General features: G+C 46.7%; 1 protein-coding gene across 1 annotated transcript; it reads right to left on the bottom strand.

The window, feature by feature from the left end:
- Positions 1-3,782: 3,782 nt before the first annotated feature.
- On the bottom strand, positions 3,783-20,804 carry AQP3 (aquaporin 3 (Gill blood group)). The gene is made up of 6 exons (XM_083702933.1): positions 20,609-20,804; positions 9,284-9,410; positions 8,527-8,664; positions 7,404-7,522; positions 7,056-7,273; positions 3,783-6,048 (listed from the first exon to the last, which is right to left on the bottom strand). The coding sequence occupies exons 1-6, from the start codon at positions 20,714-20,716 to the stop codon at positions 5,862-5,864; spliced, it is 897 nt and encodes a 298-aa protein (XP_083559059.1). The 5' UTR covers positions 20,717-20,804; the 3' UTR covers positions 3,783-5,861.
- Positions 20,805-24,141: the final 3,337 nt, after the last annotated feature.

Consider the following 24,141-nt stretch of genomic DNA (forward strand, 5'->3'; position numbering starts at 1 on the left):
CATCCTTGTACTATTAGAACTCTCGTGGCCGTTGTCGCATACATGAAGACGTTTTTCAGCTTTTTTGGCAGATCTTTCCTTACAATCCCTAACAAAAATGCTTCAGGTTTTTTAACAAATGTTAAATGGAACATTTTCTTCAATTCATTGTATATCATTTCCCAAAATTTTTTAATTACATTACAATCCCACCACATATGATAAAATGTCCCTTCATGGGGTTACCACTCTGACCCGTGCTTCCCAGGTGGAAATGTGGCTGAGCTCTGAGCTTGATAGACCATCAATTTGACCCAATAAACCAGACATGAGACAGCCTAGTCAAACTATGGAACTCGTTGCTGGAGGAATGGATGGCCACCAACTTGGGCAGCTTTAAAAGAGGATTAAATTCAAGGAAGAGAGACTACCAATGGCTACTAGCCACAGTGGCTATTAATTCTGCATCCACTGTTGGAACTGATAGGCACACTGGCACCCACAACTATCTCTCACCCACTGTGAAAGACCTGTCTCCCTTTGCAACAGAGAACAGAATGCTTATGCCTGGTTGTGCTGTAGTCTGCCTGGCAGTCCAACTATCTAGCTATTCACACACCCCATTGAAATGGAGAGTCTGAGATTTAAATTGCAAAGAGCCTTGAGGGCAGGTAGCCACACCTGCGTTTTCCAGGTGCGTTGCTTGCTCTGCTGAGATCTGCAAGATGAAGGAAGCCTCCCTCCCTCCCAACCACCATCCCTCCCAGCCGTCTTCTCAAAGGCACAAAAGTTTCTGGGATATATGTGTGTCCGTATATGTATGAATCTATGTCCCCAGTGACTGCGTCGAAAGGGATATGAAATACAGCCTTTCCGAGCCAACTTGAAACAAGCCCGTCCTGTCTTGCAGAGAGCCTGACAGGGAAACGAAAAACCCAGAAAGACGCTGAAAGGTTTAATAATCTGAAAGTGCTCCGTCCTTGACAGTCCCTTGCCCTGCCTCTCCCACGCATGCAAGGAATCAAGGTAGAAACTTTCCCACCACTGGGAGAGGCACATCAGCCAAGAGAAAACAAGGAAACCTATAAATCACTCCTGCCCCCCGGGGTGGGGGGTGGGGTTACCTGTGGGTGGGGTGCTAATAGGAAAAGGGGTGTCAGGGGGAGCGCTGAAGGTGTCAGTGACTACCAGACTTTGTAAAGTTAGGATCACTGGGTCAAGTTCATAAAATATGTCGAATGAATTGAGCTTGTTGTTGTTTAGTCATGTCCGACTCTTCGTGACCCCATGGACCACAACTTGCCAGGCCCTCCTGTCTTCCACTGCCTCCCTCAGTTTGGTCAAACTCATGCTGGTAGCTTCGAGAACATTGTCCAACCATCTCATCCTCTGTCGTCCCCTTCTCCTTGTGCCCTCCATCTTTCCCAACATCAGGGTCTTTTCCAGGGAGTCTTCTCTTCTCATGAGGTGACCAAAGTCTTGGAGCCTCAGCTTCAGGATCTGTCCTTCCAGTGAGCACTCAGGGCTGATTTCCTTAAGAATGGAGAGGTTTGATCTTCTTGCAGTCCATGGGACTCTCAAGAGTCTCCTCCAGCACCAGAATTCAAAAGCATCAATTCTTCGGCAGTCAGCCTTCTTTATCGTCCAGCTCTCACTTCCATACATCACTACTGGGGAAATGAATTGAGCTACATCGTTTTAATTGGATTTTGGGTAACTGTGAAATTGATTGCGGTCGTTTTGAATTTCATTGTGCGATGCTCTCCCTTAGTGGGTCATGCAAAGCACTATTCTGAAGAATGCTTTTTGTAGGGTAGGGGCATCGTGCTGTGGTCTAAACCACTGAGCCTCTTGGGCTTGCCGATCGCACGGTTAGAAGTTCTGTGCAACGGGATAGGCTTCCATTGCTCTGTCCCAGCTTCTGCCAACCTAGCAGTTTGAAAGCACACCAGTGCAAGTAGATAAACAGGTTCTGCTGTGACGGGAAGGTAAACAGCATTTCTGTGCGCTCTGGCACTCATCACGGTCCTCTGTGTGCCAGAAGTGGTTTAGTCCTGCTGGCCACATGACCTGGAAAGCTGTCTGTGGACAAACGCCAGCTCCCTCGGCCTGAAAAGCAAGATGAATGCCACACCCCATAGTCGAATTTGACTGAACTTAACCATCCAGGGGTCCTTTACTCTTTTTTTTACCTATAGGGTAGGGAGCACTGGGGGCACGTTTATGGAACTAAGGGGGTGCAATAAAGTTTGGGAAACACTGCTCTAAATAGTCCTCCCATGAGTTGGGTGGAATCTTCTTCCAAGAGAAAATAAAATAAAATTTATCTCTGAGCAAGTTATTTCAAGACAAGGGACAGTGCTTGTTCCTGCAACTTGTAATGTCTCTGCCCAGGAGAATGTCTCATGTCCTTTTCCCCAGTCCACACTCCCGGGATAACGCACCAGGGTGATTTAAGAACAACCATGACAATATTACTATTGCTATAATTAATATCAACAGGGAAAGGTACTGATGCAGCATGTGAAATTCCAGTTCAGCTTTGTCAGGAAAAAAAGCCTTGACTCAGTTCCAGCGGGGTGTGGGGAAGCCAGGAGCACAGCCATTTTCTAATCTCCTGTTTGGGCAAGAGGCGATTTATCAAAGCCAGCAAGCAGAAGGCTTGGTCTGTGAGCCTAAGGGGTGGAACGGCCTGGGATCTTTTTTGTGTGGGCTGTGAGAGATTACCGATACGCAGGAGCACAACAGTGGACAATGTTGTACCCCAACTCCCAACAGCAACAGGTAGCCTATGGTTCGAGGCAATGGGATGGTTTTTTTTGCAGTGGCACAAAGCTGTTTTGTTTGCAAAATGCACAATCCCATCTTGGACTGCATCTTCCATGCACAAGAACACCACACTCTGTGCAGAGAAGGCTCCCAGATACAGACACACATTTGAGAGAAGGTTTGGGACCTGGACACACTGTGCAATTTAATCTCATTGTCATTCCCTTGCAGCCTGACTCATGAACCACTGGACCTCCAGAAATGGATAAAGTGTTTCTTTCACAGCCATGGTTTCGCCGCCTCCTTCCGTCTGGCCCTTCTCTGAGGGAGGCCCACTTCAACCGCTTCTAAAACTGAATTGATTTCTACCAGAGGCAGGGCCTTCTTTGTGGTGGCACCTTTCCCAAGGAATGCTTTCTCAAATGAAGCTCACCAGGCCCATTCCAAGCAGAGCCTTTGGCTCAGTTGGTACAGCATGAGACTCTTAATCTTAGGGTCATGGGTTTGAGCCCCACGTTGGGGGAAATATTCCTGCATTGCAGGGGGTTGGACTAGATGACCCTTGCGGTCCCTTCCAACTCTACAATTCTGTAATTCTATGAAAGCTAGGGTTGCCATATTTTGAAGAACAAAAATGAGGATGCTAAGATGAGACTCATTTTAAATACCCCTACTATATGTAGGCTATATAAACTGTGATATATTGCTGAAGGGGGTGGGAGAAGAGGGGAGAGCAAGTCTTCAAGTTATGTCTATGTCTCATCCAAAAAGTAACGCCAGAGACAATTTTTAAAATCCATCCGGACAGAAATTTTACTCCCAGAAAAATTGGGTGTGTCCTGGAAAAAGAGGACATATGGCAACTCTAAGAAAGCAGCAATCTATCTGTCGATGAGTCAATCTCACCAGACCTCTGGGATCTAGTAGCACAGGTTTGTTTGTTTTTTAATCTGCTGGGCATTTTTATTTATTTTTGCATTTCCCACCAACTTTTATTACTGACCAACTGAAAAAGGAAACCCCGAAGACTGTAATTAGACAATTTATATATGCATTTATTTTTATTAAAAAAAACAAAGACAAATTGGAAATACATTACAAATGATGTAGACATTACAAATTGTATCGGAGCAACACGGCAGATTGCAACTATGCAACAAATCGGGTTGGGTGGGAAGCACATGCCTGGTTTTTTTTACCTTTCCCTACAGGAAGGAATCCCCCCCCCCCCAAAGAGGGGCGATGTTCCGATTCCAAGGAATGCCGTTCAATATTTAAAATCACGATTGAAAACATTTTAGCGACACCTGGTTGCCTTATAAATTGGAGTCATGCAACAAAACGACAGCCTTAGGGGGAGAGGAAGCCCAGTTCTGAGCATCCCAAAAGTGTACCTAACAGGTAATACCGCTTTGCTTTGCTAAACGGAGAAGGTCTCCCATGTTGGGTCCTGCGGGGGGGGGGTGCCTCTGTGTCATAGGCATGAATGCTAAGTGGAGTCACTTAGGAATCAGGTTCGAATCCTGGCATCTCCAGCTAAGGCTGGGAATGTGTCCTAAAAGGCTGTTGCCAATCAGTGAAGACAATTGGCGGATGGACCAATGAGCTGGCTTTCCAGGTTCCTGGCGGGGGCGGACTTTGGTAATATGGTGCCCTGAGAGAGGACAACATTTGGCAGCCCCCCCAAAAAAAGTTATTATTTTCACAATAATTTGTTATTTATTTATTGTTATTTTGTGGCCTCTCGGCTCAGCTCCCTGTGCGAGGAAACTGCCGGCACCGCCATAAATTCAGTACCGTTCCAGGCACCATTTTATCCCAACATTTTCTGCAACGAGTGCCTAGGGTGGAATTAGTGTTTATCGCAATAAAAGACCACAAGAGAGTGAAGGGCCTTTATGCTTCTTGATTTCAAGCATGTAGAATTGTAGCCGGCATGAATGGAGCTGAAAACTCGCTAACTAGGGATAAGTGTAAAGGGGCATTGATATATATATATATATATATATATATATATATATATATATATAACACCCTGAAGTAAAAACTCAATTTACATGCTATCTCTCTCTCTCTCTCCCAACACACACACACATTTTTCAAAGCCCGGACGCTGTGACAGAACATAACAAGGTGTTACATCTTTATATTTACAAAGCTTGATGCGGCAAAGAGCCTCTGTAATGAATCTTGCACCCTATGAAAACCAACATTTCCTTCAGGTTCTCCCAACGCCTCGTCTTTTTTATTCCGTTGACGTTCCAGGCAGTGGTTTCTCATGCCCATCCCTAAAAGGAGCTCGAAATCACTCCTGCCCGTATAGCTTGTTCTGAGGAAAAGATTGGCCAGGCAAGGCCCGTAACCCCACCTTGGCAGCCAGGAGATGATACCAGCCCTGCAGAGATTTGCCCGGGGAGGAATAGGCAGCAATGGCATAATACTCTTCCTAACTCTAACCCACCTGGTCGCCCCAAAACTATTTAGAAAGGTGTTCCCGCATCAATATGTGCTTGCATGCATCTTGCCAAAGGGGGTGTCAGGGAGCCAAGAGTGAGGTTTGGAGTTGTTGGTACTTGGGAAAAGTAGGATTCAGGCTTCGAAGGCCTTAACACTTTAATGACTTCCATAGCTGTCAACCTTCCCTTTTTTTGCGGGAAATTCCCTTATTCCAGCGCCATTTCCTGCTGCTATCCCAGATTGTTAGCTATCCCGTAGACTGTCCCTGGGACAGGTGAGGCTGCTGATCCCTTATTTTCGAGGCTGCTGATCCCTTATTTTCAAATCTGAAAGTTGACAGCTATGATGACTTCCGTGGCGCACACTATTCCCCAGTGCAGCCAGAGTGAGGCCCCAGATCCTCAAGCTTACAGCATACTTTGTAAAGCAAATGAACCAAGGGTGGCGTAGCAATTGGGGAAAGCAGAGGAAAAGTGGGGTTGGGGAAATTGGGGTAGGGAGAAGAAATTCCTAACTGTGTGTCTTGTTATCTTCTTGCTCTCTTCTTTTTGGTTCTATCAGTCCTTTGTTTATTTTTTTGAGTTTTTTGGTTGGTTTTTTGTAACAAAAAAAGTCCATTGGCACCCCAAGGGGTGGTCGCGCTTCTGCAGGGAGCCTCAAACGTTGTCCCTCTGCTTCACCTTGGACAGCTTGACGGCTTCCTCCTCGTCGCATTCGTGTTGGTGAAGGTGGTGCTGAGGCGGTTCGTCATGGCAACCAATCATCAGCTGGTAGACCAGCACGCCGGCCGTGGCTCCGAGGAAAGGAGCCACGATGGGGATCCACCACCAGCCCCTGCCAGTCCTGTGAGAGGCAAACACAAGGAAATGGATGGGTGAGATAGGAAGGTCAGCCAATCTGGTTGTGTGCTTCTCCTTTTTATTCTATCCAAAATGGCCTCAAGGCCCATTTCTCCTCTCAGATGAGACTACCTGTCCCATCCCAAGAAGCACTCCCCACCCAGTGACAGCCTCTCCTGTTATTAACTCAGTTTTCCCCCTAAAAGTAGACCTGAGGTCCAAGGACACCTGGAATTTAGCTTCATGTCTCCCCATTTTGAAAAAAAATTGGGAAATATCACTCTAACTCAACCATCCTCCATGGAGCAATCCCAAACTCCTCCCTCTCACAATGGCAGCTGGTACATGAGACTCCATGGATGGTGTCAACCTCAAAAATATTTCTCAGGAGGTCAGCCAAGGACTTGCTTGCAATTAAATTGTCCTCAGATCCTACCTAGGCGCATAGACCAGGACTATGTCTTGACAGGGATATTGAGCCTCGGACACTAACTTGCCATCATTAAAGGCTCCTCCAAATTTTAGGAAGGCGGATCAAAGTCCAAAAGCCACCCATAAAAGTCTCCAGTTGCTGTCAGTGTGTCCCAGTAAAAAAAACAACAACAAAACATTGAAAGTGCTTGAGCTTCAGATGCCTCCCCAAAGTTGTGGACTACAATTCCCATCATCCTTGACCGCTGGCTATGCTAAGTGGGGCTGATCAGAACTGGAGTCCGAAACTGCTGGAGGGCAGCTATTTATGCAATAGCACCTCCGAAACACCAGCCTTTGAAACAATAGCAGTTGTGATGTTCCCAAGCCAGAGTTCATTATTACGAGCTCCCTGCTCACGAATGAAAATTCAAATGCAAGCAAAGTCCTGTTGATGACGTTTTCTGCAAGGATGAAGAACCAGCCCTCCAGCTCTTACGTGCCTAAGCTACCATGGGCAAGGCCAGGGATGGTGGGAGTTGTAGTCTAGCAACCTCTGGAGGACCACCCGTGATCTACTGTGAAGGCACATCAACTTACGTGAAAACTTCTGAGCCCCAGCCAGCAATGGCAGTGAAGAGACGGGGTCCAAAGTCTCGAGCCGGGTTGACGGCATATCCAGAGTTGAAGCCCATGGATGTTCCAATGACCAAGATGACAAAGCCAACGGTGAAAGCCTCCAGTCCTTTGGGGACTGGGTTATTGTGGGGGTCCACAATAGCCAAGACGCACACAAGCAGGGCTGCTGTGCCGATGAACTGAGAGGGGGAAGGAGGAAGAGATGAGAATCTGGTTTTCCTCCATCTCAAATTGTCTCCCTGTTGCACTTCTTATAGCATTTGGGCTCTTTTGGCTCAGAATGCCTTACAAAAGCCCTCCCATTCTTACCTGGTCAAAAAATCCATTGACGGGGGTCAAGTGCTTTGAAGGGTAAGTAGCAAATATCCCTGCGGTGGCGTTGTCACCAGTGACTAATAGCTGGCTCCCACCAAAGTCATAAATAGCATCTAGGAAAAAAGGAAACAAAGTAGACATCTCATCAAAGCCTTGCCACCATTCCCAGTTTCTTTATATCATAAATATATGGAGAAGATTATTCTTACTCTTGAGGGGGGATATATCAGTAGATAGGATACAGAGTGGATGGAGATCTTTAAAAATTATTTGTTTTTAAGAAACAAAGCTAGCTATTACGGGGGGGGGGAATTCATCTTTGTTTAAAACAGGAAAATCACACACCCACAAGAGGTTGTTGGACTACAACTCCCATCATCCCTTGGTCAGGCTAGCTGGGGTTAGTGGGAATTGGAATCCAACAGGACCACAGGAAATTCCCCATCCTTGAATCCTAGTGCACTAACTGGAGGGACTCTAGGCAAAGTCTCAACATTAAAGGCAACAGGACCTCAACGTGTATTCCTTCAGCTTAGTTGCAGCTGCCCTTAATTCCCTCATTCTAATGTTGAGGTCTCTTAGGTTCTATGGAAACTGGGTTATTCCCCCCTCCAGGGCCAAGATATAACACCGTTCACTTTGCCTGCCCACCAAAGGAAAGAGGAGCTCCACCAGACCAGAGGAGAAATGATGCAAAATACTGTATTTTTCGCTCTATAAGACGCACTTTCTCCCTCCTAAAAAGTAAGGGGAACTGTGTGTGCATCTTAGGGAGCGAATGCAGGCTGCGCAGCTATCCCAGAAGCCAGAACAGCAAGAGGGATCGTTGCTTTCACTGCGCAGCGATCCCTCTTGCTGTACTGGCTTCTGGGATTCAGAATATTTTTTTTCTTGTTTTCCTCCTCCGAAAACTAGGTGCGTCTTATGATCTGGTACATCTTATAGAGCAAAAAATACGGTAATTCCTGCCCTGAATTAAACTGCCATGTCCTAAAACTCTTATGAAGGAACTGTGCTAATTTCAAGTCCCCATTACCATTCCAGATCTAAGTCGGAAGGAAAGGCAGGTTCCAGAGGCTCGGGAAGACATGCTCAACCCATGCGCTTGCTCACTTACCATGGTACAAGCCGAAGACGATACCCGCTCCTAGGAATGCCCCGATGGTTTGTGCTAAGGAATAAATAGGCAGCTTGAGCCAAGGTTCCCGGGCCATAAGGCACATGGCGAAGGTGACAGCAGGGTTCAAATGGGCACCTGTGGAAAAATGCCATGGTTAGGGTGCTTGTTTTGTTTCCAGGCATGTATAAGATGGAGAGGGTTTTGCACGGCAGAGAGCTGGGCTTGGTGGCCCTTCCAACTGTACAATTCTATGGTTCTAAGGCTGCTCATATTACTGAGGACATCTCGTAGGTGGTGCAACCCTCCATGGATCAGGGATCCTTCTCGTGACATGACTAAACGTGTCAAAGTCTTGACGCAAAGGTTGCTTCTTGGAAAGAGGACAGGTTTGTTTCAGGATAATGCAAAGCTGGAGCAAGTTTAATTTATGTCTAACGTAAACCACTTCAACCCTTGCCTCAATTATGCAACGTAAGCTACTGCGCAAGAGTTCTCTCATCACACATGACTTAAATTTAAATGCATGTCTGCTTTAGAATAAGATAAATTCATGTTAAGTCCATATCCCGTGAGGTTTCCTCCCAAGTAAGTGAGCCTGGGGCTGCAGCCTTCAAGTGCTGCTCTCAGTTCCTGGAAGGCGAAGGGAATACCAACTCACAGACAGTAAGATTCAGGCGGACCTAAATTCCACAATGGAAGGTCCTTAGTCAACTGTGGCCAAATCTGTGTCCTATCATAAAGTTCAGGCACATACCAGAGATCTGTCCAGCGATCAGAATTCCAAGAGTCACAGCAAAGCCAAAAGCCAGGTTGATGGTCAGGAACTGTCCGTTTTTTCCACCGCTGAGTACGGACTGGGCCACTGAACCACAACCAAACACCTGAAAGGAGGGAAAAAATCTTGGTCAAATCCAGTTTCATGGATCACATCCTCTAGCAGCACCAAAGTATAATTTTACTTTATGAAAGGCACCCAGTGATTTCCCTTTCTGTTCTTCAGGCATTCTAAGAGGTGATCCTGCTGCAGATGTTCACTAACCACATTCTCAGGTGTACAACCTTCCATCCTAAACTGAGCTTAGGAGAACCCAGTTTAGAGTGTTTACAGCGGAAGTTGGTTGTGCACAGCACTGATTGGCTAGAAGCAGTGGTGTCACTAACTCATGCCTTCTGTCCTGGAGCAGTTTTTCAAAATGTAAATTGTTGACTCTGATTTCATTGGAGAATTTGTGTAGTTGTTGTTTTTGTTTAGTTTTTTAAAATGCTTATAAGTGGTGTTTTAAAAATGATAAAGGAAGGACAGCCCACCTGTAACATTCAGGTGCGGCAAGACAGTTATTGAATTAGCTGATGATTTGCTGGCTAGCGCAACTTTTGCAAACTTGGAATGAAGGCAGGCTGAAGATTTAAAATCAAAACCAAACCAAGATTCCTCTTTTGCATCTGTGCACTACAAAAAGTGCCATAAGAGAAGTTGATCTCTCACATGGATTTAAATATATTATTGATCTTGTTGTTTTGATTAGTAGCCTGTAGGTTGGATTTAAATATCCTCCAAAATATCACAATTCAGAAATAGAAAAACATTTGTGTCAATCCGCTGAGCCACGAATCATGCAGATCTTCCCAAATCCAAAAATTCTAGGGTACTTCCAGATACTTGTATATTGAGCATTCACCTTAACTTGTTTGTGGGAAAATCAGACAAGAAGGTCTGCTTAATGTCTCTGCTTTCAGGGAGGCTAGACAATGTTGCATCCTCAGTCCCACTGAAAGCAACAGGGAGAAAAACATAGAACATCCAAGAACTGCAGCCTAGCTCAGCTTGGAATGAATTATCATTCTGCCACATTATCGCATAGCCCACATGGCAGGTGGCTTCAACAGCTCCTGACAACAGAATCGACGGCTGGGTATAAAACAAAGATATATTCACTGGGCACACAGGAACCAGCATGATATTTGAGAAACAGGATCCGGCCATCTGATTGGCACACATGCTATATACGTTAGCAACGCTTCAATCCAAAAATCTCAAGATGGACAGTAGAATAACCAAGCAAAAGAGCTGAATTTCTTCAGTCACAACAGGCTGCATAATTCCACATTTCCTGCTGCACAGTTTCGATTAGCTTGGCACAGAATGTGGACTTTAGTGATTTTGAAGTACGCTGTATGCACAGTGTAATGGATAAGTTTATCAGCGTGCCTACAAAAAAGAACTTTTATTTCTGCATTATGCAAGCCAGTCCTCTGTTTGCCTTTACGATTAGGGTTCCTCCCCTTCCTTAAACAGACAAAGTGGTTTTCCCCCCTCTCTGTTTTTCTGCTCCTTGTTGGACACAAAGAGCTCTGAAGGGTTATTTGTCCTTCAACTTTGTCCTACGACCTCTGAATCAGTACAGGACAAACGCACACACACACACAAGTCTTTGCAGTGTGTATGTTCGACTAGCCCAGAAAGAATGTTATCGCCCAAAGTCACAACTTCCCTGCGAGGGAGGTCAAGGTGACGAAGCATGAAGCACAAACAGCCTTTGCAAACCAGCCTTAACCGCAGCAACAGGGGCCTATTCAAAGCTTCCGGGAAAACTGGATTGTTTTGAACAATGAAACCTGGCTCAGTCAGAGTTGCTCAAGTCTTTTGTCAAATCTCGAGGCTCTGAGACCTTGAATGAGAGAACGACCTCACATAGTGGAGGGTGAGAGATGGAGATTAAAAGGAGTGACTGACAGGCCACAAAACCCCGCATTTCTTGAAACTTATTTCCTCCTGAGCCCAGTGTTGCTAAGAGCCATAGCTGTCAACGTTTCCCCTTTTTGTAAGGGAAATTCCCTTATTCTGAATAGGATTCCTCGTAAGAAAAGGGAAAAGTTGACAGCTATGCTAAGAGCACGCAGGTAACTTTTGTCCCAGAGTAGGGGTCAACCCAGAGATTTACGGAGCCTGGGGTGCAAAGTCTAAATGGCACCCCAAATTGTGTGCCACCCATTTGCACAATTTAGAGCACAATTTATCAGAGTGTTTTTCCACGTAAAAGGCACCAGGAAGAGAACAGACAGCTCTCCTTCACCCACAATTCCACTTTCCCATGCAAGAGGTTTTTCATTTCCCCCGCCATTTCCTCCAGGAAAGCCCATTGTTTACTTCTGAATCAACACAGAAATCAGTCGGGTTTTCTGAAGATTGACATTTGTTCCGATTCAGCAGTGGGTTTTCCCTGGGAAAGCGGCAAGGCAAAGGAAAAACCTCTCGTTCGGGACAAAGAGAATAAAACATGGGCCACATGCAAGTGTGGATGAGCTGTCCGTGGTGATTGACAGGAGGACTGCCCAAGGGAGTGCGCCTCGATGGGGCAGATCCGTCTGTGTTTCTCCAGAGCTGCTCTTTTTGAAGAACAGCCAAGCCTCCTCTGTTCACAGCTCTCCTTTGTTGCGATGCGTAAACAACAGCAAATACCAGCTAATGCTAATCCAACCTGCCAAAATCAGTCAGCTAGGCCATCCGTCACAAACACCCAGATAAAAAACACGAAAGGCTGACATTTAAAGGAACAGAGGTTCTGAGCTCCTAGCGAGGAGATCCCTTCACGCAAACTGAGAGGAGGTGGGGGATGAATTCACCTTAAAGTTTAAAAAACTGGTGCCCTGGAACAAGAGGGCTTTGCTTGCCACCAGTGATGGCTGCAGCACACATTCTGCAAATCTCTGCTGGTGGCCGTGTGTTGCAGCTGGAGAAGGCCATAGTTCAGTGGCAGCACCTCTTCCTTGCATGCGGATGGTCACAGGCTTAATCCCTGGCTTTGCCAAAGAGGCCTGGGAGAAAACCTTGCCCGAAAGCCCAGATAACTGCTGCCAGTCCGTGCAGACAATACTAGCTAGATGGCACAGCTCAGAAGAAGGCAGCTTCCTGTGCTGCTATGTTGCTCAAGTCTTTTCAGGAGGTGGGGCTTCGGTGCAAGTGAACAAAAGTGCAAACCTTTTCGGATTGGCTAAAAGAAAATGTCTTCTAAAGTAAGCAAATTTGAGTACAACTGCGAGTTTCTTTAACCTTTGGAAGAGGATGTGTTGGAAGAAAAACCTTCCAAGCCTGCCACCTGCACAATGCAATCTTCCCCAACCTGGTGCCCTCCAGGTGTATTTGATTACCGCTCCTGTGGCCAGGCTGGCTGAGGCTGATAGCATCCTCTCCAACATTTCTCCAGGGAAAAGAGGGACGTCCTATTCCATACCCGCCCGCCCCCAACATTTCTTCAGTGAAAATAGGGACATCAAAAGCAGGACTTTTGGGGATGATCACAGAGATTGCTTCTGTAATTCCAGGATTGTCCCAGACGCAGTGGCGTAGCGTGGGGGTGCAGGGGGGCCCGGTCGCACCGGGCGCAACATCTGGGGGTTAGGGTTAGGGGGCGCAAATTACTTGCCTTGCCCCAGGTGCTGACAACCCACGCTACGCCACTGCCCAGACCGAGGGTCTGGAGACCACCAGGATGGTTGAGGCTGGCATAGTGCATCGGATTTGGGGACTAAATTGAGGGGAGAAAACCTCTCTCTCTCTCTCTCTCTCTCTCTCTCTCTCTCTCTGAGATGCCTCATTAATCTCTCTGTGACCACAGTAAAAAGTCCAAATGGCATGAGTATGAGCAAGTCTGGGATAAATCATATCGTAAGAACAGAAGGAGAGGATCCTGCTGGATCAGGCCAATCGTATCCTGTTCCAACAGTAGCCAACCAGATGCCTGCAAGCCAAGCACAAGAGCTCAATTTCCCCTCTTGTGGTTTCCAGAAACTGGCAATCGGAAGCATCGTTGTCTCCAACTTCCTCTGTGTTAGGAAGCCACCTTCAGATCACTGTCTTAACGGCAAGCAGGGATATCCCAGATGTTTGCCTTCCCCCTTTGAACTCTCCCCCCTTTAAAAAAAACTTTCTTCCAGATGTTACTACAAAAGATCTGGACACTTTAGCAAAGGCAGGAAAAGAGAGTGGAGGATTAAGAAGCGACTTCCAGGCAGGACTTTATCCCTGCATCTGGCTCAGAAGCGAATAGTGTTCGCCACCAGAGAACAAAGCAGGGCATCTGGCAATGCAAACAGGCCAGCACCCCAAGATTTGAGGGGAGAAGAGGTTAGGGATCAGCTGCACAGCACAGGACCCTCAGAGAGGTGCAATATCATAAGTTCTACTGATGAGTAAGGTCTGTACCCATACAGTTGCAACTCAGCACAGCAAGTCCTGCAGAGAGCTGCGCTGGTGTTCCCACGCAGGCACAGCTGCTCAAACAACAGATTCAAATGACAAGGAAGGAGATTTCGATTAAACACTGAGGAGACCTTTCTGGTGGCAAGGGCCGTTTGACTGTGGAACTGACCCGCTTGGAAGGTGGTGCGTTCATTTAAAAACATTCAATTTTAAACAGAGGCTGGATGGCCCATCTATTAGGGGTTGTTCTGTCCGTTCTACCCGGACACTGAGGTCCAGCGCTGAGGGCCTTCTGGCGGTTCCCTCCCTGCAAGAAGCCAAGTTACAGGGAACCAGGCAGAGGGCCTTCTCGGTAGTGGCGCCCGCCCTGTGGAATGCCATCCCACCAGATGTCAAAGAGAAAAACAACTACCAGACTTTTAGAAGACATCTGAAGACAGCCCTGTTTAGGGAAGCTTTTAATGTTTAATAGACTATTGTATTTTAATATTTTGTTGGAAGCCGCCCAGAGTGGCTGGGGAAGCCCAGCCAAATGGGCAGGGTATAAATAAATTATTATTATCATCATCGTCATCTTCATTGAAGGGGGTTGGACTAGATGATCATCAGGGTCCCTTCCAACTCTACAGATTTGTGATTCTATAACTTTCTTATTGGTGTAAATATCCAGCGTTTGGAGCAGGCATAGTTGCATCCAGATTAAGATCACAGCAGAAGGCGACAAAATTGCACGTTGTGTGTGTAACGCTCTGGTTTGGCCTCACGCAACAAGGCAGCTTTTGCAATGGGACATTTCTCTCTGCTGTTTTGCAAGTTTATGGCACTCTCGAAGTCGCCACTTTCTTTTTCCTTCCAGGGGTTTGGGTCCCATTTTATTGGGACTGCTGTGTGCTCAACTGCCCCGCCCTGCCGAGCCGGATGGGTGTGTACCCGCAGGTAGATAACAAGCCCTCCAGGTAGAGAGACCTTGCCCAACAGTTACTGCCTCTTGTTCAGATGTTTAAGGGCCTACTAGTCCCTGCTAAAGTTCATCTTCCTGTAGCTCCACACTCCTTATATATTATTACTCATTTAAAAACACTCCGATGGAAGCCGTTTCCCTGTTGAAAGCAAATCCCTGGAGCATTCGCAGGGTGGACTGTTTCACCTGGAGGCTTTTGCAGGTTTCCTTTGCTCTAATGAAGATGTGATATGGATCTCGAATGATTGCAGGGCGTGTTGAGATTAATTTCTTAAACCTGGCACTGATGGAAGCGTTTTCTGAGAAGCAGGAATTCCCTAAGGCGTACAGGAGTGAAAGTTCTCACTGCAGAAAAAGCTGAAGTTCTCACTAAGGCTTTAAGAAACCCGAGTTTTACACGTTTACTCAGAAGTCCCTCTGCATTGGTGGTGGAGGAGAACCTCAGCTTCTTAAGAAGGGTTTCCAGCAGGCAAAGTGCTTTTGCACTCAGCGCTTCCCTGCCTCCCACAATCCATCTCAGAGCGAGAGCCAGGTATTGAATTGAATTTATTACGGCCACAGACCAGTTCCGGCTCACTGACAATATCAGGGAAATAATAAAACACAACAGGAATCCATGGAAGTGCAATTGGGTATAACAAAGACAATTCAGATATAGTGGCAATTAAAAATATATATTAAATCTTGATCACTAAAATATAACCTAAAATTGTCATTTAAAACCTTAATCATTTTAGTAGGACAGCTTGTTCCCTGAGTTTTATGGCAGTCGCACAGAATTTGGCCACCCTTAGCGTGATCTCTAGATCCTCGGAGTTTTAGGCATTGAAGGTCGGACCCATTTGGAGATTTTTGTATTGAGACGAACTGCGAGTGAAGCCCTTTGCCTCCTGTCTCTGGGTGGAAATTGCAAGGATAATTTACCCCCAATAATCCTGTTCAGTCCTCTCTTGGTTCTGAGAGAGTTGAGATGCAGAAGCGGGTGAGGAAACCCCTGGCCCTTGCTTTGCCTCTTCCTCCTCCTCTTCCTCCAGCTCTGAAGCTTCCCCTGACTCCGACTCTTTCCTCCTGGCCGGCCCAGTTCCCCACAAACCACTGCCCCCCCCTCTTTCACGCCAGACTCCAGCCCCTCTTCCCCCAGAGTCCTGCCAATCCTACACCCCCCCCCTTTTGGGGGATCGTTGAGAGGAGCTCTGAGTTTGCATCGCCCAGGACATTTCCCTTACGGCTCCCATTGCGCCTTCATCTGTGCAATGGGTCTAAATGGGTCTGCGGGGTGTGCTTTGCCCCTGCAAAATGGCTCTCGGGCTGTGAGCTTCCAGGGCGTCTCCTGGGCTGTGTGCTCAGTGCCTGGTTCTGCTGCTTGCGAGGAGCTGATAAAGAGAGCAGCTGGGGCCTGATGGCTCCTCGAGACAAGCAGCTATGGGGGCCCCCTGCTTGGCCCAGGGTGCCACACCCCATGGCCAGCCTCTTCCCCCCTCCTGCTCCTCAGCCCCACCAAGCTGAGCCCCCAGAGGAGGAGGAGGAACTTTGGCCCAAGGTATAAAAGGCTTCAGACGCGGGTGGCACTGTGGGTTAAACCACAGAGCCTAGGACTTGCCGATCAGAAGGTTGGCGGTTCGAATCCCCGCGACGGGGTGAGCTCCCGTTGCTTGGTCCCTGCTGCTGCCAACCTAGCAGTTCTAAAGCACATCAAGTGCAAGTAGATAAATAGGTACCACTCTGGCGGGAAGGTAAACGGCGTTTCCGTGCGCTGCTCTGGTTTGCCAGAAGCAGCTTGGTCATGCTGGCCACATGACCCAGAAGCTGTATGCTGGCTCCCTCGGCCAGTAAAGCGAGATGAGCGCCGCAACCCCAGAGTCGGCCACGACTGGACCTAACGGTCAGCCTGAAAGGAGCTCCTGGCTCAGCCCAGAAGGTCTTCTCCAGCAGCCGAGAGAAGCTCCCAGTCCCAGCTCACAACCAGCCATCATGGCGCAGATCATCACCACTGCCTGGAGCAAAGTGGATGTGAAGTGAATGAGCCAGGAAAATAGAGGGGGAACTTGGGGGTGGGAGGAAAAGCAGCTTTTAAATCTGTATTGGATCTGTATTCATTTGGTGCATTGGTTGTGCTAACTCCTCCTAGGATTTCAGTCTAAGATTGCAATCCTATGCATGCTTCCCTGAGAGGAAGCCCCACTGAATAGAGTGTGGCTTACTTCAGAGTAAACTGCCTCAGGTTGGACTCATAGCTGTCAACTTTTCCCTTTTCTTGCGAGGAATCCTATTCGGAATAAGGGAATTTCCCTTTAAAAAAGGGAAAAGTTGACAGCTGTGGTTGGACTGTCCAATAATTAAATTTGCACACATTTTCATGCATCCTAATAAACACTTGCATTTAAAATAGTGCAATTTTAAAATAAATATTTACATTTAAAACAATACATTATGAAGGGGAATCTTTTGGCTTATTCACCCAGGTGTCTTATCAGTCGCTGGAGAGGTCTTCCTAACTGATTAATGTAAGCAGCGAAGGCTGTGGTCCTAAACCCATTTACCTGGAAGCAAGCCCCGCTGTTGAATTCAAAGGGATTTACTTCTAAGGAGACATGGTTTGGATTGCACTCTAATCAATTAAATTTACAGCTCTGGTTTTCGCTCAGTTAAATCCTATAAGGGCTTCTCTGGCGTTCCGCCACGAAAGCTGAACTTGGAAACGGATCAGATGATCCTCAGGACACTTTGAAAACGCTTCCTCGTTCCCAGCGCTCTGAAGGATCTCGTAACACACAGCTCCTCCCATTCCCTCTGAAGTCGGGGCATACATATAGAGAAATTATACACAGTGACTTCCCTCTTTAATGCCATTTTAAAGGCTTCTCACGAAATCATTCCTTACCCCTTGCCTTTTCCATCTTTCCCGTCCCTCCTTTCCCCATGTCTGGTCCCACATTAATGTGAAACTTTAAATTGTAACCTTTGCGGGGCAGGGGCCTGTCTACTTGGGTTTGGGTTTGGGTTTTTAAAAAGTTATCCAGTAAATTGCCATGTACAAGATGGCAGATTTGCATGGGTATAATAATAATAATAATAATAATAATAATAATAATAATAATAATTATTATTATTATTATTATTATTATTATTATTATTATTATTATTATTATTATTTTATTATTTCTACCCCGCCCATCTGGCTGGGTTTCCTACAAGACAGTGCAGTACAGTGGTGAGAGCTGGTGCCTGATGAAAATCGATTGCAGCTGGTAACAGATGGCTAAAATGGAAGGGGTAGGAGGGAGCTGTCAATGGAGTTGAAAAATAAGAAGCTAGAAGATGGAAAAGGTATAGTCAGGTCGCAATGAAATGAGAGGCGTTCTGCCACTGAGTTGTTCTACAACAGCCCGAGACCTCTGGCCTTCAGGAATTCAGCCCAGGGGTAGATAGAAGATAATTTTATTCTTAGCGCTTCTGGCCAGACATTCCTGTGCAGGAGGGCTTGTTACCGAATAATACCCGGTGGCTGGTGGGAGCTGGCCGATGGGGGCGAATGGCAGGGTCCTGATAGCTGGGAATCTCTCTCCAGCTTTTGGAATGAGTTATGCATCACAGCTTGGTGAGTGTGACAACCCTCCAGCACTTTGGAGGGTGAGGACAGAGGGAGCTGAAAGGAGGAATTTGAAGCTGAAATGGGCAGCAGCTCTCCAGTATTTCATATCTCTTCTAGCCCTCCCTAGAGACCCCAGGAGTTCAATCAAAGAGCTTCCTTGATGTTAGACCTTCTGTAAATTGAACAGTTAAGTGCCGAGGTACCAGCAGCAAGTAAGGCATTCTTAGGCCAGCTATCCCTTCTTTCAAAGTAAAACCCATTCAGACCAATCTCACATTAAAAGCAGAGAAGCAAAGCAGTCAACTGGGGCTGTGATAATTGTGAACATTTGTGTCGACAATGGCAAGTGACACACACACACATCTGAAAACACCCACCACACCCGACAGGGAAAGCCAACAGCACTGACCGCACAACCCACACACATCAGGGTCTTTCGGACAACCTATTTCTGCAGAATCCCCATCTCTAGACAACTCCAGGCTGCCACTCTTTTCAGCTGGGTTTTCAGTTACCTGCCAGCAAATTAACGTTGTGCCATCTGAGCAAAACAAGTCCTATTCCCGCAAAAGGTAAATTTTTTAGAGACGAGGGAAGGGAAGGGAGGAAAATGCACTGGAAAGCACAGGATGACGCTCACTTAATGCAACAATGTCTAACCTCCCTGCAAACATTTCAGAACAAATGCTCCGTCAACGGCTGACGCCGTACCACCTCCCCACCCAGCAGACTTTGGGCAAGCAAATTGGCAGGAATGCTCAAGGAGCAGGTCATCTGGAAGCGACTTCTCTTAATTTTTATGATTTTAAAACAGGGACACAACTTAGCAACAGCTCCCAGATGCAGATGCTCAGAGTCTTGGGAGCCTTTGCATTGAAAAACTGCTGAGCGGTTTCTGCAATTGCATTTCCCTCTTTCACAGTGGCAAACTTAAAAGAAGAAGTTTTTTTTAAAAAACACACACACACAACAACCCATATATATTCTGTGTTTCAGTCTATGTACACACCATACATTTAAAGCACATGTAAAGCACACTTTCCCCCTCCCAAGAATGTGAGGAACTGCAGTTTATTTCTTCACAGGGCCACATTTCTCAGCAACTACAGTTCCTAGGATATTTGGGGGGGGGGGTTGTTTGGTTTTTTTGGGGGGTGCAGGTTCTGACAGTATAGCTGCCTCATGCATTTTGGAAGAGAAAGGAGCCAAGCTGGGCTATTGCAAGTTACATGTGAGATTTACATAGGTAAAGGTAAAGGGACCCCTGACCGTTAGGTCCAGTCGTGGACGACTCTGGGGTTGCGGCGCTCATCTCGCTTTATTGGCTGAGGGAGCTGGCGTACAGCTTCTGGGTCATGTGGCCAGCATGACTAAGCCGCTTCTGGCGAACCAGAGCAGCGCACGGAAACACCGTTTACCTTCCCGCCAGAGTGGTACATATTTATCTACTTGCACTTTCAAACTGGGCAAGCACTTGGGGTTCTTTCGCTTACGATGCAGAGCAAAGCGAAATTTTGCCACTCAAGGCTTGCTCAGCCAGGAGCTACTGCTGGTGTTGGCACCCTCAGAAAGTGGCGGCCTCTTTCACAGTATAAGTGCACACCTAAACCTGCCTCTGCCAACCTCGTGGCCTCCAGTTGTTTCGAACTCTGTGCTGGTTACAGTTGTAGTCCAAAATCTCTGGAGAGCACCAGCTTGGCAAAGTTACTTAGACTCAGTTCTCAATCTGTGAAGAGGGATTTTATGAGGAGGGCATACCTTACAAGGCTATTGTGAAAACGAGACATTGCTCCAATGAATATTAACTGTAGAATTCTGTTTGTGAATTCATAGGCTGGAGGTGCTGCGGGGAGAGGTTACAGGGTACCTCGTAAAAAAAATGCAAACTTGCCTGCAGTTCTATCTTTTTGGAGAGTCAATTTGGCTGGCTGTGTGAACATGCAGGCTTTCAGGTTACACAGAACGCTTCAAGACTGTTTGCTGCCATTCTGTGTAACTCAAAATCTTTCCTGTTCCAAGACATTTTGACCTTTGAAAGTGTTTTATTTCCAATTCCTCCCTAGCTTCTGAAGCCAACCCTTTCCACCAGGACACAAGGAAAGGGGAAATTCTGTTGCTAAACATCCCGTTAAAAGCAGTTGTGCAGAGGCAAGAGGGTTTTCCAGAACCAAACTTTCTGCCAAACCCTCTGAGGATCACCACTCAACAAACTATCCCACAACTTTTCTGAGAAGCTGAATCTGGGCTCTTACATCTGTGCAATACAATACATAAATCCAAAACATATCCGTCTCCCAAGCCCATTGCTCCCCCAAAATCTACTTACCACCAGGATCAAGGTTCCCAGACACTCAGCCAGGGCCTGACGGATAAGTCTATTCCTGATCCGCAGCCTCAAGCCGATGGCTGAGAGAAGGTCCTTCTGTCGTCCCATGATCTCTGCCTTGCCTCTTCTCTGCTTTCTGTGTCCAGGTGAGCAAGAGTCCCTCTCAGCTCTCCAAGCTTGGCTCTCTGTAGCTCTTCAGCAGACCTGCCTCGCCTTATAAACGTGCAGAAAGGGAGAGGAATCCTGGACACACCTCCCCTGAAAAACTCCACCCTCACAAACTTATCTTCAACTGCAATTTCTCCCACCCCTTCTTCCTTTTTTTCTTGACAGGGTAAGGCTGAGTGGGCGGTTTTGCTACCTCCTCTGCTCCACCCCCTCCAGTAGTATTACTCATGTGCAGTTAAAACCACAACCCAACTGATTCAACTCATTCCACCAGTGGCACTGCGTTTGCCAACCTGGTGCCCTCCAGATCAAGGGAAGTACAGTGGTACCTCGGGTTAAGTACTTAATTCGTTCCGGAGGTCCGTTCTTAACGTGAAACTGTTCTTAACCTGAAGCACCACTTTAGCTAATGGGGCCTCCTGCTGCTGCCACTGCGCTGAAGCACAATTTCTGTTCTCATCCTGAAGCAAAGTTCTTAACCCGAGGCACTATTTCTGGGTTAACGGAGTCTGTAACCTGAAACGTATGTAACCCGAGGTGCCACTGTAATAATAATAATAATAATAATAATAATAATAATAATAATAATAATAATAATAATAATTTATTTGTACCCCACCCATTTGGCTGGGCTTCCCCAGCCACTCTGGGCGGCTTCCAACAAGGATTAAAAATACATTAAAATGTCACACATTAAAAACTTCCCTAAACAGGGCTGCCTTCAGATGTTTTCTAAGTGTCAGGTAGTTGTTTATTTCCTTGACATCTGATGGGAAGGCGTTCCACAGGGTGGATGCCACCACTGAGAAGGCCCTCTGCCTGGTTCCCTGTAGCTTTGCTTCTCACAGTGAGGGAAACGCCAGAAGGCCCTCGGTGCTGGACCTCAGTGTCTGGGCAGAACAATGGGGGTGGAGATACTCCATGAGGTATACTGGACCGAGGCCTTTAGGGCTTTCAAGGTCAGCACCAACACTTTGAATTGTGACCGGAAACATACTGGGAGCCAGTGTAGGTCTTTCAGGACCGGTGTTATGTGGTCTTGGCGGCTGCTCTATTCTGTCTTGTTCAGACCCCACCTGGAGTCCTGTGTCCAGTTCCAGGCACCACAATTTAAGAAGGATATTGACAAGCTGGAAGGTGTGCAGAGGAGGGAGACCAAGATGATCAAGGGTCTGGAAACCAAGCCTTAGGAGGAATGGTTGAAAGAGCTGGGTATGTTTAGCCTGGAAAAGAGGAGACTGATAGTTGACACGACAGCCATCTTCGAATATCTAAAGGGCTGTCATATAGAAGATGGAGCAAACCTGTTTTCTGTTGCTCCTGAGGATTGGACCCGAACCAATGGATTAAAGGCATGAAAGGAGATTCTGAGTAAATGGATTGTCAGAGCTGTTTGGCAGCAGAATGCTGTTGGGAGTTCCTTAGCTGTGATTTCTGCCTCACAGGGGTTTTGAACTAGATGGCCCTTTGTGTAAGGTTACCAGATTTTTTCCAGTGAATCCGGGGACACTTTTCAACTTCAATGGATTATGTATGGGGACTGATTTGTGAATCCGGGGACTGTCCCCGGGAAACAGGGACATCTGGTAACCTTACCTTTGCGTCCCTTCCAAGTCTTCAATCATACGATTCTATTACCTGTTCCATGGCAGGATAAATCATTTTTGCTCTGTTCTTTGGAAAAGTTCTGCTTCAAATGTACAGTAGCTCCAGGTATATATCTCCTTCTGCCTGACACATTTTCAAAGGACTGCATCATCTTCCTTAGTGTTCAGGATCACAAACCAGATTCATGAGGGTGCAAATTAATCAAAGAATCAAAGAATTGTAGACACATCCCAGCTTGTCAACATCCTTCTTAAATTGTGGTGCCCAGAATTGGACACAGGACTACTGGTGAGGTCTGACTAAGGCAGAATAGAGTGGTACTAGGTCTGTATAGTTAAAGCCATGGTTTTCCCAGTAGTGATGTATGGAAGTGAGAGCTGGACCATAAAGAAGGCTGATCAACAAAGAATTGATGCTTTTGGATTATGGTGCTGGAGGAGACTCTTGAGAGTCCCATGGACTGCAAGAAGATCAAACGCATCCATTCTTAAGGAAATTAGCCCTGAGTGCTCACTGGAAGGACAGATCGTGAAGCTGAGGCTCCAAGACTTTGGCCACCTCATGAGAAGAGAAGACTTCCTGGAAAAGACCCTGATGCTGGGAAAGATGGAGGGCACAAGGAGAAGGGGAGGACAGAGGACGAGGTGGTTGGACAGTGTTCTCGAAGCTACAAACATGCGTTTGACCAAACTGCGAGAGGCAGTGGAAGACAGAAGTGCCTGGCGTGCTCCGGTCCAGGGGGTCAGGAAGAGTCAGACACGACTAAATGACTAAACAACAACAACAACAAATTACTTCCCTTGATCTGGACACTAGACTTCTGCTGATGCAGCCTAGAATAGCATTAGCTCTTTTGCTGCTGCATCACACTGTTGGCTCATGTTTAGCTTGTGGTCCACCAAGACCCCCAGATCCTTTCAACATGTACTATTGGCAAGCCAAATGCCTCTCATCTTGTATTTGCGCAGCTGGTTCTAACATTTGTCACTGTTGAAATTCATTTTATTAGTTTGGGCCCAGTTCACCAATCCATTAAGGTCATTTTGAACCCCAAATCTGTATTCTGTGGCATTAGCTACCCCTCCCAGTTTGGTGTCATCTGCAAATTTGATGAGCGTCCCCCTCAATTCCTCCATCCAGATCATTTCTAAAGATGTTGCACAGCAATGTAAAAAGAGAGGAAGGAAACAGAAACTTAAACCCTTGGCTATTTTCTGTATAATTTGAGCCGAGAACCTTGACCCAGAGCCTCATTTGAATGCAGCCAAACCTCAGTTCCCAAACACCTTCAGCTCCCAAATGCCGAAAACCCAGAAGTAAATGCTCTGGTTTTCAAACGTTTTTTGGAAGCTGAATATCCGACACGGCTTCCGCTGAATGGAGAAAGCTTTTGCAACCAATCGGAAGCCACAATTTGGTTGTCGAACGTTTCAGAAGCCGAACGGGCTTCCAGAATGGATTACGTTCAACAACCGAGGTTTGGCTGTACCAGAACATGATGGTTAATTATAAAGAACTTCTCTGTGCATGGACGGAGCTGGGAGCAGGTTTCCGTATGTCTGGGATAAGAGGACAGAGAGCCTCAGCTGCAATCTCTGGCCCTCTGCCGCAGATTCCTAGTTATGTTCTCACCATAGGAAACTGCCAGGTCTGACAAGTCAACAGGGCTGGGTTTTAGACAAGGGACATTCCCATCCCTGCTTGGAGATGCTGGGAAATTGAACCTGAGACATTCGGCAAACAAAGCAGTTAATCTA

The sequence above is a fragment of the Podarcis gaigeae genome (genome assembly GCF_964106915.1).
Source record: "Podarcis gaigeae genome assembly, chromosome: 11".
Taxonomy (NCBI): Eukaryota; Metazoa; Chordata; class Lepidosauria; order Squamata; family Lacertidae; genus Podarcis; species Podarcis gaigeae.